The following is a 19,722-nucleotide window of genomic DNA, read 5'->3' as shown; positions in this document are numbered from 1 at the left end:
AAAACGTATCTTAGTAACACATGAGATCATCACTAAAACAACTGTTAGATAGTGTAGTACACCAAATCTGATTACAAAAGCTTGTTCTCTCTGTTAGTATATTTGTTGACAAACTCCATTTTCCCCGAAGGTTCCCCTACATTCTAGGACCTGCTATGTAATATAATGTTCAAGTGAGTGAATGCATGAGGCTATCATTTTAGGGGAGAGTATTGGAAACAAATGATGGCAGCTGTCAAAATGTAAATACTGCTATTTATTTATATGTTTTGTATGTATAAAGAAAATATTAACAAAACCAATTTTGAATATAGAATGTGAAGTACAACCAGATAAATTTATATTTGTGGAAAGAAACTGAAATGCACTTGGATCTGAAGCTGCGGAATATACAATCCAATCAGTCAAGAGCAAAGATTCATGACCTCAAGATTTGAGGAAGCCTCTTCCACGTCACACGGAACAGTCAGATTGATAGACAAGCTGTCATTATTCCCACAGATGTATTAGTGACTGAGTTGTGAATAAAATGCTGAAGAAGAAAACAGGAATTTCCAAGAAACATCTGCAACAGGTTCTTAAGAGAGGGCAGATACATCTTTGAAGAGAGAATGTTTTTTATCTTTCTGTAATAAATTCATTATAATGCTCAGAATCTCTTGGTTTTGATTATTTAGTTTGTGATATGAAAAAGTTTATTTTTGAGAGGGTTTAAAGGAGAAGGTCATTATGTTACTCTACAAGAAAGTAGGATTCTTACTGATATTATATGGTGCTGGGTGATTTGATGGTTGAGTGAAAAAGGAGAGTGGGGAAACTTCATTACTTGCCATCTACTGTAATTGAACTTCCTGGTTTTATGAGACTATTTTTCCTTAAAAGCGTGGTTGGGTTGCAAAATATTTAATGGATTATGATTTGAGTTTGTATTTAAAGTACCTACATTTCGCTTCCAACTCTTTGCTACGTCTTGATCCCCTTTCAGTAGTTTACTTTTTCCTGTGAATAGGTAGGTACCCAAAAGTTAAAGACTATATTTTTAAATTTGTGCATCCCTTTTGTTCATTATTTCTGTTTAAAATATTGTAAAACTGTGTACATAAATTCATTGTTTGTAACTGTCCTTCATTTTAGGGGAAGGGCCGTTAAGATTTCAAGCCTTCATTATGTTCTGTTTTGTTCATTCACTGTTGCGCTTATTTACTGCTTACACAACAGTCTTGCAACAACTTTTAATAATTCTTACTTTAATTTTTTGTTTTATTTTAATTTTTGCAGATAAACAGTTGAAGTTGATCTGTACTTTAACTAAGAAAACCTGAAGATGAGCTGGTTTAATTTCCACCGCATTCATGGTTTCCCCACACAGTATGAGGAGAGTAAAACAGCTGTTACTGCTGATGTGTTAGAAGCAGGACTGATTTTGTCATTTGTCATCCTTGCCGTTTCATTTTATTTAGTGATACCAGGATATAAAGGGAAGGAAGTAAGTACAAACAAATACAGGGTGGTGAATTTTCCTACACACACAAGAAATCATAATATTGATTTTCATAATCTGTGTTTTGCATTTGTCACCTGCAATGTAACTGGAGGTGTCAAGGTGAAACTAAAGATCTAGTATTTTGAAGCACTGCTTTTACTGTTTGTTGAAATGAGTGCAAATGGAAGCTGACATCTAGCACAAGATGGCAAATGATCAGTAAGACTTGAATAAATAGAACATTGTGCTTCATTATGTTCATTTATTAATATGCTTGTCCATAACTAAGTACCAACGAAAATGTGGTGTTTATGATTCTTATTCCCATATTTAATGTACCTACATTTTGCTTCCAACTCTTTCCTATGTCTTGATCCCCTTTCAGTAGTTTACTTTTTCCTGGAATAGGTAGGTACTCAAAGGTTAAAGACCATATTTTTAAATTTATTTCTGAACCTCTACGAGACAGTGGTCACCAGATCTGCTCTTGTTTGTAGTTTAAATATGTTTGTGCAGTGAGCTGAATTTCCTCAGAAGATGATCCCATAGTGGAGTAAGGAGTGGAACTATGCATGGCATGCTTGCATTACTGTGGATGTATGAGTTTTTTTGATAAGTTTTTTATCTATGAATCCCATTTTAAATTCTGTTGAACCCATAGACCCAAAAATGTTGTTGTATTTAGATATTGAATTATATTATTATTTAAATGTAGTTGGATTGTTTTTAGGCATAAGGAATTAAATGGAAGTTAAGACATACCGTTTTTCTGTTATTAACAATTAGGAAGTTTTGTTAAACCTGATGTATCTTTACTCATGATGCGTGTGATTTCAGAGATCGCTTGTCCATAAAGTTCACAGGCCAGTTATAGAGACCACCTGGGTCGGCCCCCTGGCATTCTTTGGCGAGCTGTCAATCACAAACAAGCACTCGGCCTATTTTGTAACCTGTATTACTGTTGTCCAGTCAATGTGTTCAGTGCTAGGCACAACCTGTACTTCATCGTATCTTATGTGTTTCTGTATAAAGTACTATGTTCCATAAATTGTGTTTGTTCTTGCTATAGCAAACTTGGTGATTGGTGAGGACTACGTTTCTTCCGCATGTTAGTGTCAGTGCTAAGTCACCTGAAAATCATCTCAATGTATCACTGCCCACCAGCAAGCTTTCGCAGAACAACAATAGGCCCTTGCCCATGCACTCAATCAAGTGGCACCCATGTGATCACAGCAGATTACTCACCTGTCAGCGTCCTTTCCAGCATGTAATAAATCGGTTGAAGATTGCGACTCCTATGAGACACAGTTATACCAACATTTCTAGATTTTTCACATGGATGATCTCAACCAGTGTAGGGATTTCTTTCTTTCCTGGCTTTCACCGTGCATTTATCAGTTGTGTCAACTTGTGCCTGTGCAAGAACAATTGTTAAAAATGTCCAAACCAATCTTACAAAGACTGGGCTGCAGAATTACATGGTTTGAGCCGTCATCGTAAATTTATAACTAGTACCCATCATAAACCCTATGCTGGTCATATGGTGCTTGATGTTATTATTCATCTAGCCACAGATAAGGAAGTCCACAAAAAAACACTTCAGTGTGAGAATCCCATGCTTACAGATGTACTCAATATAGCACAGTCCTTTGAAGTGTCATGGGCCACAGGCAATCAGTTTGCTTCATGGAGAGAGGTATCAGAAAATGCTCAGCCAACCACAGTTAGGCACGCTGCAAGCGTTCAGGATGACAGGGAAGCCACTGCAGCAGTATAACCTTTGTCTCAGTGTCAGCTACAGCCACAACAGCAACAGGTTGCATCATGACAGCAGCCATGTACCACCTTCCATCTTGATCATACTGCTTCGTCCAATACGAGCATGCTGTGTACCCTAAGTGTTGGGCTGTTTTCAACAAGTGCCAAAATAAAGGCCATTTTGTATTGGTGTGTAGCTCCTCTACAAACATGGCAGGCACAGTAGTACCAATGGACATAACTTTTATTTATTGATTTATGTGTGTTTCAGAAACCACTAAAAATGCAAGTGGGCAGAGGATTTGCAGTGACTTTAGTAAACACACAAACGTACGAGTACCTGAGCTCCTTTCCCCTCACACAGGTTTCACAGAAGTTGGATATCTACAATAAACAGCAGATTTTGACCCTAGGTCAGTTTTCTGCTCCTTTACCCTACAAACCTGTTGTTCGCCCTATCACCTCCCTTGTTGTGGATCATTCCCATGACACAGACCTGTTCAGATTAGACACGTTTAACATTATCAGTTTCTCCATTGCCGATGAGGTAAATTTAGTGCCAGATCAAGTTCTGTATCAGCAACTGGAGTCCCTCTGGACAGAGTTTTTGTCTCTGTTTTCCCTTGGGCTACCAGTTTTCAGGCCCACATTACCATCAAAGAGTCTGTCTGCCATCATTTTTTTGGGTGCGGCAGGTGCCCATCACATTACACATCTCTGTCAAGGCTCAATTAGACTGTTTGATGTCACTCGATGTCATTCAGCCTATTTCATCCAATAAATGGGCTACACCACAGGTCATTGTTAAGAAACCAATGGGTAAGATTCACCTCTGTGGTGACTTCAGTGTCATGATTAATGCACATTCCTTTGCCCTGCCATGATGAATTGCTCACAAAATTATAAGGCGGCTAGCACTTTTCCGAGATTGATTTGTCAGAAGAATACCTCCAGCTCCCCTTGAATGAGGCCACTAGGCACCTTCTCATTATCAACACACCTTGCGGCCTATACCAATATCAATGCTTGCCTTTTGGCGTTTCTAGGGTTCCCACAACTTTTCAACCTTTCTTAGAACAGCCGACATCCTCTGTGCCTAGCTGCATCAATTACCTAGATGATAACATTGTTTTAGGTTCTTTCTCTGCAGACCATATTAGAAATCTCTGATTGCTGTTTTCCATTTTGCAGTCTATGGGTCTCAAGTGCAATCTTGCTAAATATCAATGTTTTCAACCATCAGTTGAATACCTAGGTTTTGAGGTTTCATACACAGGGATCAAGCCTTTATGTCACCATGTTGGTGCAATTGGGCCTTTGCTGCAGCTGACCTCAGTTAAGGAATTGCAGGTGTTTTTTGGTAAAGTTGTGTACAACCATAAGTTTCCACCTGACGCATCCTCTATTGCTCACCTCTGCACACACTTTTGCATAAAAATGAACCCTTTTTCTGGTCCTCAGCTTGTGACCAAGCGTTTGCTTTGCTTAAATCTAAGCTTCAATCTGCCCCATGTCTAGCCACTTTTTGGCCAGGTCAGCATTCCGTGTCAGCTACAGATGCCTCTCAGCACGGTCTTGGTGTGGTGTCTGCACAGAAATATGCGGACAAGTCTGAAGAACCTGTTGCTTACTCTTCTAAGACTTTAGCTACTGCTCAGCAGTGGTATTCTCAGGTTGAAAAGGAGGCTTTAGCTATTGTGTTCCCCCTCAAGAAATTTCACATATTTTTGTTTGATTCTAAGTTGCATTTAATCATGGATCACAAGCTGTTGGTTGCCCTTTTTAACCCTTTGGCTTCTGTGACGGACAAGGCGGTGATAAAATCTACATCATTGCTGTCATTGGTGTTTTCTGTGACTCATAATCTCAATGCCTTGTGAGATCAGTGCTTTTTTGGTACAAGGCATTTTTTCTGTACTATGTATTTTTTTCTATACCAAGCATTTTTATGTACCATATATTTTTCTCTTCTTTGTGTTTTTATGTGTGTATATTGTTTTCCCACCTGCTAGGGAGGACTGATTTACCTGCACTCATGACCCGCAATTTCATAGATTGCCTATCCATACAGTTCACAGGCCCACTTATAGAGGCCACCTGGTTCAGCCCCTTGTCGCACTCCGGTGAGTCACCAAAGAAACAGTATTATTTAAACAATTGCAAACAAGTGCTTGCCCTATTCTGTAACATGTATTACTGTTGTCCAGTCAGTGTGTTCAGTGCTGCACACAACCTGTGCTTCCCTGCATCTTACGTGTTGCTCTATAAAGTACTATGTTCCATAAATCGTGTCTGTTCTTGCAATAGCAAACCCACTCAGAAAGCCTTTTCATAGAGTTATCAGATGCTGACTGAAGTTATTTAGGACTAGATCCAGTCAACACTATGCTTGTATCATCAGCAAACAGGATTGTTTTTTGTGGGCTCATGTGATCTACAATAATGAGGAAAAGTAACAGCCATAGAACAGAGCTCTGAGGAACACCATATTTTATTGATCTTTCATCTGAGAGGTAAACCCTATTATTGATTTTGTTCTCTACGTTAACATTGTGTTGAAGTGACACCTTCTGTCTGTGGCTCTGACCCACACATCTTGTAAATCAATAATATTTTCTGGTACTACATCAGAAATCATTCCATTGCTATCTCCCTCTTATGTGTCAGTATTTACATTAATAGTTCTTCATACTACCCCCTGATTAACACCAATGATAACTTTGTCAAGAATTTCACTTTTCATTTGAAAAGTTTTCTGCATTATTCACAGTATTTTGTTCATGGTTTCAGAGAATCAAACACCTTTGTCATGTCACAGACAATTCCTGCCACCTTATTCCTCTTGTCTAATGATGTACTTACTTTCTCAGCATCTAAGGTGCTTTTCCCTTGTTGAAAACCAAATTGATTGTTCAAAATAATGGAATAGTTTGCAATTAAGTTTTTCGATTTGGCCAACAGAAAATTTTTCATATATTTTAAATGTGACTGAAAGAACTGAGATAAGACAATAATTTCCCATCATCTCTTCTGACGCCTTTTTGAAAACTGGTTTGACTTTGGCCTATTTCAAAGTGAAGCAGCCCTCTTCATCATCAGTTTATTATCTGAGCTAGTGGGTTTGCAGTTTTTTTGTGTACTGCTTTAATAACTTTAGTGTGTATTCCATCACAGACTGCAGAGTTTTTGTTTTTTAACCCTAGGATTCAATTTTCTACATCCTTCACAGGATTTTTTTTTTTTTAATTAAGTTGTTAAGAGTTCATTAAGGCCAAAGGGATTTATTTTGTTGTAATAATAAGTTACATTTATACCAGGTTTTTCTACACTTATAAGGAATCCAATGAAGCACTCTGATATTCAAGTTTCCTTCAATGTTAATTTTATGAAATTTCTTGGTTACAGGCATCAACACTAACTCAGATTTGATGACTGACCATACAGCCTCTGTTATTTACCAGTTTTTTGCTGCATTGACAGCTCTTTTAAATATAATTTTACTGAGTCTCACATATTCAATGAAATCAGTATCTTTACTACATTTTGATTCTCCGTGCCTTTTCCTCGCAATGGAAATTTTTGTGCCCTGGATGCCCCACTTTGATTTATTTGTCACTTTATTTGTTGCAGAGTCTGGGTGGAAATGTTTCATTAAAGGTACCAAGAAAACTATTTAGGAATTGGTAGTTCACAAACTTTCACCTTAACTTCATCTTTGTTGTCAATATTATCAATCTGAATTTCTACTTGATTACTGTCAAATATTGATATTCCTTTTGGTAAAATCCTCCAAATCTGAGTTACTGGTGGTTCAGATAGGTTTTTACTTTCTGTAGAAATCAAGCTATTTTTGTGTACATTTTTGTGTTTCTCCTTAACACTGTCATTCCTTTTCTAGACAAATGGCATTTCATTCCCAGTCACATCACATTCATCTGTATGCAACCCATTTCCATAATTAATGATTCACACTCTCCTCCATCCTGACATTTGTTCACACTGACATTAACGTTAACCAAAGTGTCATTCATTAATGCTATACAATCTACTTTAGTATCATCTGCTCAACCCCCAAATCTGGAATGTCAACAGCTTTTCCACGTTCTTCCCCACAAATTAGTTCATTATCATAATTACAAGACCATGAGTTCATTAGTTGCAGATTACTTACATTACTGTTTACCAGCAAATTTTCAGCTTCTTTCTCTATCTGACATCTATTCACACTGTTATCTATTTTTTGAAGAATGTCATTTGTTATTTCCATACTTACTGACTCAGCCATCCACAATGACATCAACATTCATATCAACAACTATGTGCTCATCAAAACCATTTACATTAATGTCCCATTATTCACTGTTTCATATACATCCCTACACTGTTGGGTCTCTTGTCTGCTTCCCATTGAACCATTGGTAACTCATTTATACTGTTGCTAATTTGCAGCATTTTACACACCTTTGCCTCAGTAAAGTTATCAAACTGGCTGATCATTTCATTTCCAGCTAGTAAACAACCTGTTTCAGTTACAACATCTACCTTGGTATCAACAGACTGCTCCTCATGTACATCACTACTAATTACCAATGATTCACCGTTCTCTCTTACATTACCTTCCTGTTTGACATTATTTGCTTTTCCAAAAGCTTCATTCTGACTGGAAGCAAGTTCTATGCCCTCATCATTAAGTACAGTGGCTGAAATAAATGTTCCATATTGCTTCAATGTCAATACTGGACATTATAGGAAACAAAATTGATTTTGTTCTGTCAGGTACAGTCATAAGTAAAAGAAAGTAAAGAAGATAAACACATTTCCACTTCATAAACACAAACAAAACCTTACAAAAGATTCCACTTCAAACACTACTGTTTCTATCAGTGTCATTATGCATAACACATTGTTTATGAAAGAATTGGTCCTCCTCATAATTAGAGACATTTCTGAATACAGTTAGGCATACTCCTTACCAAATCTCCCAGACAATCCTTTGGGATATTGTCTAATTCCTCCACAGCGGCCTCTACGATATGCTATTACGTGGGGCAGGATGATTGCAAACTGCTCATTTCAATGTGATCCATGCATCCTCAATGCAGGTGAGAACTGGAGAATATGGAGGCCATTCCATCCAGCTGGTTCTGTGCTCCATTACGAAGGTGTTCACAAGATCGTGATGACAAAGGTGTTCATTGTTATCCATCAGAGTACATCCTGCTGCAATATGTTCACAAAATGAAGCCACAGTGCATGCAAAGATGTTGTCTCGTCTTGATATTTCACAACAGTCATTCTCCCATGTTTTGGCACAAGGGATATCCTGCAGCCAGACATAATTCCAACCCAAAACATGATGGAACCACCTTGATACGGGTGGTGGTCTGTGATACAATCAGAATCTAAATGTCATCCTTATTGCCCCCACACACAAGTATCAGTATTGTCAGGGTGGAGACTGATACAGGTCTCATTAGAAAAGAGCATTGTGTCCCACTGCTGCTTTGTCCACAAAGAGTGATTTCATGCAAGTGCAACATGCAATCTTACCCTCCCACATTATTGTTGTTGTTGTTGTTGTGGTCTTCAGTCCTGAGACTGGTTTGATGCAGCTCTCCATGCTACTCTATCTTGTGCAAGCTTCTTCATCTCCCAGTACCTACTGCAACCTACATCCTTCTGAATCTGCTTAGTGTATTCATCTCTTGGTCTCCCTCTACGATTTTTACCCTTCGTGCTGCCCTCCAATACTAAATTGGTGATCCCTCGATGTCTCAGAACATGTCCTACCAACTGAGCCCTTCTTCTTATCAAGTTGTGCCACAAGCTCCTCTACTCCCCAATTCTATTCAATACCTCCTCATTAGTTATGTGATCTACACATCTAATCTTCAGCATTTTTCTGTAGCACCATATTTCAAAAGCTTCTATTCTTTTCTTGTCTAAACTATTTATCATCCACGTTTCACTTCCGTACATGGCTACACTTCATACAAATACTTTCAGAAACGACTTCCTGACATTTAAATCTATACTCGATGTTAACAAATTTTTCTTCTTCAGAAACGCTTTCCTTGCCATTGCCAGTCTACATTTTATATCCTCTCTACTTCAACCATCATCAGTTATTTTGCTCCCTAAACAGCAAAACTCCTTTACTACTTTAAGTGTCTCATTTCCTAGTCTAATTCCCTCAGCATCACCCGACTTAATTCGACTACATTCCATTATCATCGTTTTGCTTTCGTTGATGTTCATCTTATACCCTACTCTCAAGACACTGTCCATTCCGTTCAACTGCTCTTCCAAGTCCTTTGCTGTCTCTGACAGAATTACAATGTCATCGGCGAACCACAAAGTTTTTATTTCTTCTACATGGATTTTAATACCTACTCCGAACTTTTCTTTTGTTTCCTTTATTGATTGCTCAATATACAGACTGAATAACATCGGGGATAGGCTACAACCCTGTCTCACTCCCTTCCCAACCACTGCTTCCCTTTCATGTCCCTCGACTCTTATAATTGCCATCTGGTTTCTGTACACATTGTGAATAGCCTTTCGCTCCCCGTATTTTACCGCTGCCACCTTCAGAATTTGAAAGAGAGTATTCCAATCAACATTGTCAAAAGCTTTCTCTAAGTCTACAAATGCTAGAAATGTAGGTTTGCCTTTCCTTAATCTTTCTTCTAAGATAAATCGTAGGGTTAGTATTGCCTCACGTGTTCCAACATTTCTAAGGAATCCAAACTGATCTTCGCCGAGGTCGGCTTCTACCAGTTTTTCCATTCGTCTGTAAAGAATTCGCATTAGTATTTTGCAGCTGTGACTTATTAAACTGATAGTTCGGTAATTTTCACATCTGTCAACACCCGCTTTTTTTTGGATTGGAATTATTATATTCTTCTTGAAGTCTGATGGTATTTTGCATGTCTCATACATCTTGCTCACCAGATGGTAGAGTTTTGTCAGGACTGGCTCTCCCAAGGCTGTCAGTAGTTCTAATGGAATGTTGTCTACTCCGGGGGCCTTGTTTCGACTCAGGTCTTTCAGTGCTCTGTCAAACTCTTCACGCAGTATCATATCTCCCATTTCATCTTCATCTACATCCTCTTCCATTTCCATAATATTGTCCTCAAGTACATCGCCCTTGTATAGACCCTCTATATACTCCTTCCTCCTTTCTGCTTTCCCTTCTTTGCTTAGAACTGGGTTTCCATCTGAGCGCTTGATATTCATACAAGTGACTCTCCTTTCTCCAAGGGCCTCTTTAATTTTCCTGTAGGCAGTATCTATCTTACCCCTAGTGAGATAAGCCTCTACATCCTTACATTTGTCCTCTAGCCATCCCTGCTTAGCCATTTTGCACTTCCTGTCGATATCATTTTTGAGACGTTTGTATTCCTTTTTGTCTGCTTCATTTACTGCATTTTTATATTTTCTTCTTTCATCAATTAAATTCAATATTTATTCTGTTACCCAAGGATTTCTACTACCCCTCGTCTTTTTACCTATTTGATCCCCTGCTGCCTTCACTATTTCATCCCTCAAAGCTACCCATTCTTCTTCTACTGTATTTCTTTCCCCCATTCCTGTCAATCGTTCCCTTATGAACCATGGACCTTGCTGTTGGTGGGGAGGCTTGGGTACCTCAACAATACAGATAGCCGTACCGTAGGTGCAACCACAACGGAGGGGTATCTGTTGAGAGGCCAGACAAACGTGTAGTTCCTGAAGAGGGGCAGCAGCCTTTTCAGTAGTTGCAGGGGCAACAGTCTGGATGATTGACTGATCTGGCCTTGTAACACCAACCAAAATGGCCTTGCTGTACTGGTACTGCGAATGGCTGAAAGCAAGGGGAAACTACAGCCATAATTTTTCCCGAGGTCATGCAGCTATACTGTATGATTAAATGATGATGGCGTCCTCTTGGGTAAAATATTCCAGAGGTAAAATAGTCCCCCGTTCGCATCTCCGGGCGGGGACTACTCAAGAGGACGTTCTTATCAGGAGAAAGAAAACTGTCGTTCTACAGATCGGAGCGTGGAATGTCAGATCCCTTAATCGGGCAGGTAGGTTAGAAAATTTAAAAAGGGAAATGGATAGGTTAAAGTTAGATATAGTGGGAATCAGTGAAGTTTGGTGGCAGGAGGAACAAGACTTTTGGTCAGGTGAATACAGGGTTATAAATACAAAATCAAATAGAGGTAATGCAGGAGTAGGTTTAATAATGAATAAAAAAATAGGAGTGCGGGTAAGCAACTACAAACAGCATAGTGAACGCATTATTGTGGCCAAGATAGACATGAAGCCCACGCCTACTACAGTAGTACAAGTTTATATGCCAACTAGCTCTGCAGATGATGAAGAAATTAATGAAATGTATGACGAGATAAAAGAAATTATTAAGGTAGTGAAGGGAGACGAAAATTTAATAGTCTTGGGTGACTGGAATTCAAGAGTAGGAAAAGGGAGAGAAGGAAACATAGTAGGTGAATATGGATTGTGGCTAAGAAATGAAAGCAGAAGCCGCTTGTAGAATTTTGCGCAGAGCATAACTTAATCATAACTAACACTTGGTTTAAGAATCGTGAAAGTAAGTTGTATACATGGAAGAACTCTGGAGATACTAAAAGGTATCAGATAGACTATATAATGGTAAGACAGAGATTTAGGAACCAGGTTTTAAATTGTAAGACATTTCCAGGGGCAAATGTGGACTCTGACCACAATCTATTGGTTATGAACTGTAGATTAAAATTGAAGAAACTGCAAAAAGGTGGGAATTTAAGGAGATGGGACCTGGATAAACTGAAAGAACTGTCCCACATATCGCTATTAAAATTCTCTGTCTCTGCACAAGTCTTGAAAGCTTCGTGAAGCATAAGATATACAAGAGAAAAACTTTTTAATCTCACCTGACATAAATCCCATGTAATTGACTTTAAAAAAATGACTAAGGAGAGCATATCTCGTGTGATGTGAAGGTGTTGAGGAGGACATTTGGTACACAAAACAATGTTTCAGGATGTGATGTGAATGCTAGACAGGAAGTTATCTATCCATTGGAGTGTGTGATGAGAACTTTACGGAGGAATGTAAAAGATGTGGACGGATACACTCCCCACTCTGCTGTATGGCGTATCCTGCTGGACCAGTCAACTTGCAAGAGATCATGGGTGCTGGGTAACATACTCGAGCATCTGTCTACTGGATCTGTGTTGTGACTGATATTTGTGAATTGTTAGTCAAGACTGCCAAAGACAATGTTATTCTGCATAAATGCATGTTTTTTTCAAATAGGGGGACTGACTTTCCAACACATTATGTAACTTTAAATCACTACGTATTTTTTCACCAATTTTAAATGAATCTTCTAGGTCTTTTTGTACGTAGGTTACTTGTATGGACAATTAGCAAATAATGTGGAAGACACCTACTTGTATAAACAATATAACAGATGTAGACATGTCTGCTTTCATACTCTGATTTTTGTTCTCAAGTTACTGGATTGTGTCAGCATTCAAAGCTAATTTATGACTCTGTTTACCTGTATTTATCCTGAGTATTGCAATATTGTATCTGATTGGAACTTGAGTCATAGACAGACTCATGCTTAACTCTGTTTTGGGTAGCCCTGGTCATCACAACTGTGTGTATGTGTGTGTGTTGATATGATTATGTACTTTATTCATTTTGTTATGTCGAAACATTTTTTGCTGGTTTGTACCCGGTGTGGTTTGGATTCATGTGTCAGTCCTCACATCGTAAACTCAGGCCCTAATATTTTTCTATTATTTTGTTCTTTTATAAGTCAACATATCCTTAAATACTCTGGTTTATGTGGCTGATTGATTCCTACTCATGATTGAGTGTGTTTCTGCTGGTCTGTACCCGTCATTGTGAGTTTTACGAGTTGACTCAATCATCGCACACTTAGGCTCTGAAATTTTTTCTCTTCTCTTTTGAAGATTTTGGATGTTTGTTTGTATGGATGTTAGCTTAAAATTTGTAATCCTAGTAATTTGCCCTGTCTCTGTAATTATTTCTAGAGTTTAGTGATGTAATGTTGTAGTTTTGACTTTTATTGGTTGTCTTGTGACAGTATGTTTCACAGATTTGAAAATCTGAATGCCATGTCCTGATATATGTATAGATTATGGCTTGTATAGAAGATATTTTTCTTATGTTTTCTGTAATATGTTATGTATCAGATACTCCAATACATCTATCTGCTGTCCTGGGCAACATTTTGTACACCTGTTGGAAAACCTTGTAGTCTGTCACAAAATATTATAAACACCCTGTTTCCAAATTTTGTGAGGGGGATATTGTAATGGGACACCCTCCTCTAACATTACCTTCTTTTTATAGAAGTAACCGATACCTTTTATACTATTGATTCTTGTGTAGGTGAACATTACCTCAGTTGTTTAACTAAAAGAATTTCATATGATTCTGTATATGATGTATTATAGTTCAGGCTAAAATGTATAAAAAGAAATTAATGTGTTACAATCAATATGTACTAGCAGTCAAAATTACTCGTCTTTTAAAATATTTGAAATTACAAAATATCTGGCATACTTAAAATTCCTATTATTGACTGCACAGTCTGATGATAATTATAAAATTTATTCTGGATTCATTTACAAAATAATGTTATATTTTAGTGAAGATTATTCTTTTGTCAAGGGAGTTTTAAACTCTTTTTGCTTTGTAAACTCTTTGGAATATTGTGAGTACTGCAGAATGAGAGTAGTGATGGAATCGGTCAGATTTTTATGTTGTGCCATAACACTGTGAATTTGAGTCCTGAAACAGAAATTGTAAAGATGGTGTGATATGGAAAAATGTGACAAAGAATAAAATTCAAGAGTAATAAAGGCAAATTTTCAACAGTTATTTAGTCATCTGGAACCCACTAAGTCAAAATTTCAGGTGCAAGAATGTTTCTCTAGATGCAAGAACTGAAGCCAACAACAAGGAGAAGAAGTAATTTCTCCTTGTTGTTGGCTTCAGTTCTTGCGTCTAGAGAAACATTCTTGCACCTGAAATTTTGACTTAGTGGGTTCCAGATGACTAAATAACTGTTGAAAATTTGCCTGTATTACTCTTGAATTTTATTCTTTGTCACATTTTTTCCATATCACACCATCTTTACAATTTCTGTTTCAGGACTCAAATTCACAGTGTTATGGCACAACATAAAAATCCGACCGATTCCATCACTACTCTCATTCTGCAGTACTCACAATATTCCAAAGAGTTTACAAAGCAAAAAGAGTTTAAAACTCCCTTGACAAAAGAATAATCTTCGCTAAAATATATCATTATTTTGTAAATGAATCCAGAAATAAATTTTATAATTATCGTCAGACTGTGCAGTCAATAATAGGAATTTTAAGTATGTCAGATATTTTGTAATTTCAAATATTTTAAAAGACGAGTAATTTTGACTGTTAGTACATATCGATTGTAACGCATTAATTTCTTTTTATACGTTTTAGCCTGAACTATAATGCATCATATACAGAATCATATGAAATTCTTTTAGTTAAACAACTGAGGTAATGTTCACCTACACAAGATCAATAGTATAAATGGTATCGGTTACTTCTATAAAAAGAAGGTAATGTTAGAGGAGGGTGTCCCATTACAATATCCCCCTCACAAAATTTGGAAACAGGGTGTTTACAATATTTTGTGACAGACTACAAGGTTTTCCAACAGGTGTACAAAATGTTGCCCAGGACAGCAGATAGATGTATTGGAGTATCTGATACATAACATATTACAGAAAACATAAGAAAAATATCTTCTATACAAGCCATAATCTATACATATATCAGGACATGGCATTCAGATTTTCAAATCTGTGAAACATACTGTCACAAGACAACCAATAAAAGTCAAAACTACAACATTACATCACTAAACTCTAGAAATAATTACAGAGACAGGGCAAATTACTAGGATTACAAATTTTAAGCTAACATCCATACAAACAAACATCCAAAATCTTCAAAAGAGAAGAGAAAAAATTTCAGAGCCTAAGTGTGCGATGATTGAGTCAACTCGTAAAACTCACAATGACGGGTACAGACCAGCAGAAACACACTCAATCATGAGTAGGAATCAATCAGCCACATAAACCAGAGTATTTAAGGATATGTTGACTTATAAAAGAACAAAATAATGGAAAAATATTAGGGCCTGAGTTTACGATGTGAGGACTGACACATGAATCCAAACCACACCGGGTACAAACCAGCAAAAAATGTTTCGACATAACAAAATGAATAAAGTACATAATCATATCAACACACACACATACACACAGTTGTGATGACCAGGGCTACCCAAAACAGAGTTAAGCATGAGTCTGTCTATGACTCAAGTTCCAATCAGATACAATATTGCAATACTCAGGATAAATACAGGTAAACAGAGTCATAAATTAGCTTTGAATGCTGACACAATCCAGTAACTTGAGAACAAAAATCAGAGTATGAAAGCAGACATGTCTACATCCTGTTATATTGTTTATACAAGTAGGTGTCTTCCACACTATTTGCTAATTGTCCATACAAGTAACCTACGTACAAAAAGACCTAGAAGATTCATTTAAAATTGGTGAAAAAATAAGTAGTGATTTAAAGTTACATAATGTGTTGGAAAGTCAGTCCCCCTATTTGAAAAAAACATGCATTTATGCAGAATAACATTGTCTTTGGCAGTCTTGACTAACAATTCACAAATATCAGTCACAACACAGATCCAGTTGACAGATGCTCGAGTATGTTACCCAGCACCCATGATCTCTTGCAAGTTGACTGGTCCAGCAGGATACGCCATACAGCAGAGTGGGGAGTGGATCCGTCCACATCTTTTACATTCCTCCGTAGAGTTCTCATCACACACTCCAATGGATAGATAACTTCCTGTCTAGCATTCACATCACATCCTGAAACATTGTTTTGTGTACCAAATGTCCTGCTCAACACCTTCACATCACACGAGATATGCTCTCCTTAGTCATTTTTTTAAAGTCAATTACATGGGATTTATGTCAGGTGAGATTAAAAAGCGTTCACTTATGAAACATTAATAAACAGAGTTAAATGCAATGAAAATAATTTACTAATAATGTATTACACACAGATATGCTCAGATACTATTCCTAATTTTTGCGGTACAAATTATGAACAGTGTGCCATTTCAAAATTGTAAAACGATCTACTCATTTACTCTCATGGGATATATGTATCAAATTCTAAAGCACAAATCTAAAACACAACACAACTATACAGTGTGTTATAGATTTTAACTCAGTCAATAAATAAGATAGAATTACATGATCTTACATACCACATTCATGGCAAACAAAACACAATTATATAGTCTTAAAAATCTACAAACATAGTGAATATTTTCTTCTGGGCTAGGTATCATGTTCATATATCTTGTCCTCTGTACTAAACGTTAACAGTACTTGACATTTTACATAACTGCTTTGCTTATCAGTAGCTCCTCTTATCTTTACACCTACAAGAGGCATTTCCACAAAATTCTTACTATACTGGATCTCGTATCTAAGTTGTTCATCGTATCTAAGTTTTTCAGATATATCACAAATTGGGCTACCTGTATCAGGTCCCTTTCCACTGTTCAAACTTAATTTAATGTAAGGACATCCAAAATCTGAATCATCATCTCTGTTATTAGACACTTCATGTAAAAGATCATTTTCAATTTCATCAAATGCTATATTCACAGTGTTTTTGCAGGGTTTTATCAACTTCACTGGTATCATAGCATTATTTTGGTTACACACATTGTCAGGTAAAGATGGAACGCACTGAATGGGTTCTATAGCACAACTAACATCACTTATTACAGAAGTAACACAAAATATGTTATTGTCAAAATTACATTTCCTACTTAAATCTTCTTTCACTTCATTCCAACAATTTGGACACAAATTTTGACTAACCACAGCTAACTTACTCCAAAATGCACATTTATCTATGTTATCATCAATTTGGTCCCAAACAAATTTCAAAAAATTTTCACCTTTATTCTCTAAGCTTACATATAACTCATCTTCAATGTTTGGATCATTACTGTACACGACATTAACGGAAAACTGCTTTGAATGGATTGGTATTCCATGACTCTCCCTTACATCATCAAAAACACCACTTACCTTACCTGTATTCACAAACAACTCTGAAACTTCATTGTTCTTAAACTCCACAAATACCTTATACTCATCATCATCATAATCATAGTCTTCCAAAATTAGTTCATCAACAACATCATTATCAACCAAGTCTCAATACCATCAAAGACACACACTTCACCTACATTCATTTGCTATAAGCTACTAGTCTCAGACTTACCAACCTCAGTCATTTCACAGCTTTCATTCACATCTACATTAAAAATACCACCTAATTCAGATCCAATACAGTCCTCACCTGTTTAACATATATCAATAACACCGTTTTCTGACCAAGAGAAGAAATCATTAGTACACACTACATAAAAATTCTCATTACTCTCACATTCTGGTTTGTGATTAGTATCTACATAACTATAATTAAACAAGTATTCCAAAACTTTTGATCAGAACATAAGTGAGAAATCTGATGTTCCTTCTGTTCAACTTCAGATACCTGTGCCATATTATTAATACTGTTGTTATTATCTAAATGCAAGTGTAAATTGTGGGTGCGGCATGTGTAGTATTTCCTCACCTCAAAACTATGGACCTTCATTGAGGCGGATCACCATTTCCTGAATGGTCATCTCTATCATTGTTTCTTCTATAAATTGCCCATGGTTATCCCCATTATTCCTATTCTGCTGATGTTCAAAGTTTCTGTCTCTATTACCATTTTGACCCTGACAGAAGTTACCACTATCTCTGTTTCTGTAGTTATTACCATTGTGATTTATATCATTATGGTTGTTATGGTACATGTTTCTTTCTACTGCCCTGTCAAGCCTGTCAACATATCGTGAAAACTGTTCAAGGCAATCATCAGGTCCGTGTACTAAATCCCACTGCAACCTTTCTGGTAACCTCCTTTTTAGTGCATCAATCAATTTCTTAAGTTGATTCTTACAAAACTCTTTTAGGGTACTGTCCTTATTCCTATAATTTAGACCATTCAGAAATTAACTTTTAATTCTCCCTTGTTCAGCTTCTGATCAAAATTTATTTAAAAACCTTGTTTTGAAACTTTGATATGTTTCCCACTGACTTAAATTTAGATTCACCCAAGACAGAGCTTCACCTTCAAGACATCTTTTAACAAATTTAATCTCTTGGTCATCATTCATGCCCAGCAAAAAACTATCTCTACAGTGATGTAGAAAAGTCACTGGATGTAACTTGTCTGATGGAAAACTTTTACCAGAATGTTGGATCACACAATACCATTATTTGAATACAGATTGTTGTGAATGCAAATTTCCTGAACTACTGAAATTTTTTGATCTAAAACATTTACATTAGTTAGCATACTGTTTCAACATTTAAAATTTTTTGATCTAAACTACTAAAGTTCTGTTCAATTTTTTCTTCTACGGCCTTCTGTTGAGCTTTGACGTCACTGACATTCTTCTCCTGATTTGCGGATTTTGCACCTAACTCATTTTCCAAAACAATAAATTTCGACTTTCTCATTCACTTTTTAATCCGTCTGACGATCCCTTATTTAACTCCAAAACCTGATTACTTAGTAGGTCTATTTGGTATTGTACCCTGTTCATTTTATCATTGTTTTCTGTTCATATTTCTGTTAACTTATCACTATGTATGAGGTCCCATACTCCGAGGAGTGTAGGGGATGATGTGGGAGAACCACACCACTGTGCTAGGCAAGGTCCTAGCGGAGGTGGTTTGCCATTGCCTTCCTCCGACCGTAATGGGGATGAATGATGATGATGAAGATGACACAACAACACCCAATCATCTCGAGCCAGATAAAATCCCTGACCACGCCGAGAATCAAACCCGGGATCCTGTGTGCAGGAAGCGAGAATCCTACTGTAAGACCACAAGCTGCGGAAAACTTATCATTGACTGCACTAAATTTGCTGTTGTTAACTGCTTTTATTTCTGTTAACTGATCATTACCAGCGCAAAATTTGTTATTGTTATCCGTCTTCATTTCCTCTAATTTTACTAAAATCAACTGCAAAATATCGGTTTCCACTGTTTCTTTGCTGACTACACTATCACTTGGTTCAAACATGTCTAGGCTATGTCCTGCAGCTTTCGTTCAGAAAAAAGATAGTTTGTACTTATCTTTTCTGATTTCCTTCATCATAGTTGTAAAGTCCTCTTTCAATTGATGTGGTCCGTCATTATTGATATTATCTCGGTCACTGGTGATCCAACTTTGTTGGGCAGCTCTCGGGTTTTCTTTCCTCAAGTGATTGGAGTTTCCGTATGTATATAAAAACTG

General features: G+C 37.0%; 1 protein-coding gene across 5 annotated transcripts in view; it reads left to right on the top strand.

Moving 5' to 3' along the window:
* The window catches only part of LOC126412087 (dual oxidase maturation factor 1-like), a 134,620-nt gene that overhangs the window by 9,358 nt on the left and 105,540 nt on the right, over nt 1-19,722 (top strand). For all 5 annotated transcript variants that reach the window (XM_050081503.1, XM_050081502.1, XM_050081505.1 and 2 more), the window contains exon 2: nt 1,279-1,486. In XM_050081503.1, coding sequence (XP_049937460.1) covers nt 1,325-1,486 — 162 coding nt within the window. In that variant the 5' untranslated portion in view covers nt 1,279-1,324. The remainder of the gene's footprint in view (nt 1-1,278; nt 1,487-19,722) is intronic.

Source organism: Schistocerca serialis, chromosome 7, assembly GCF_023864345.2.
Source record: "Schistocerca serialis cubense isolate TAMUIC-IGC-003099 chromosome 7, iqSchSeri2.2, whole genome shotgun sequence".
NCBI lineage: Eukaryota > Metazoa > Arthropoda > Insecta > Orthoptera > Acrididae > Schistocerca > Schistocerca serialis.
Note: the sequence above shows the minus strand (reverse complement) of the source record. Positions and strands in the feature narration are given on the sequence as shown.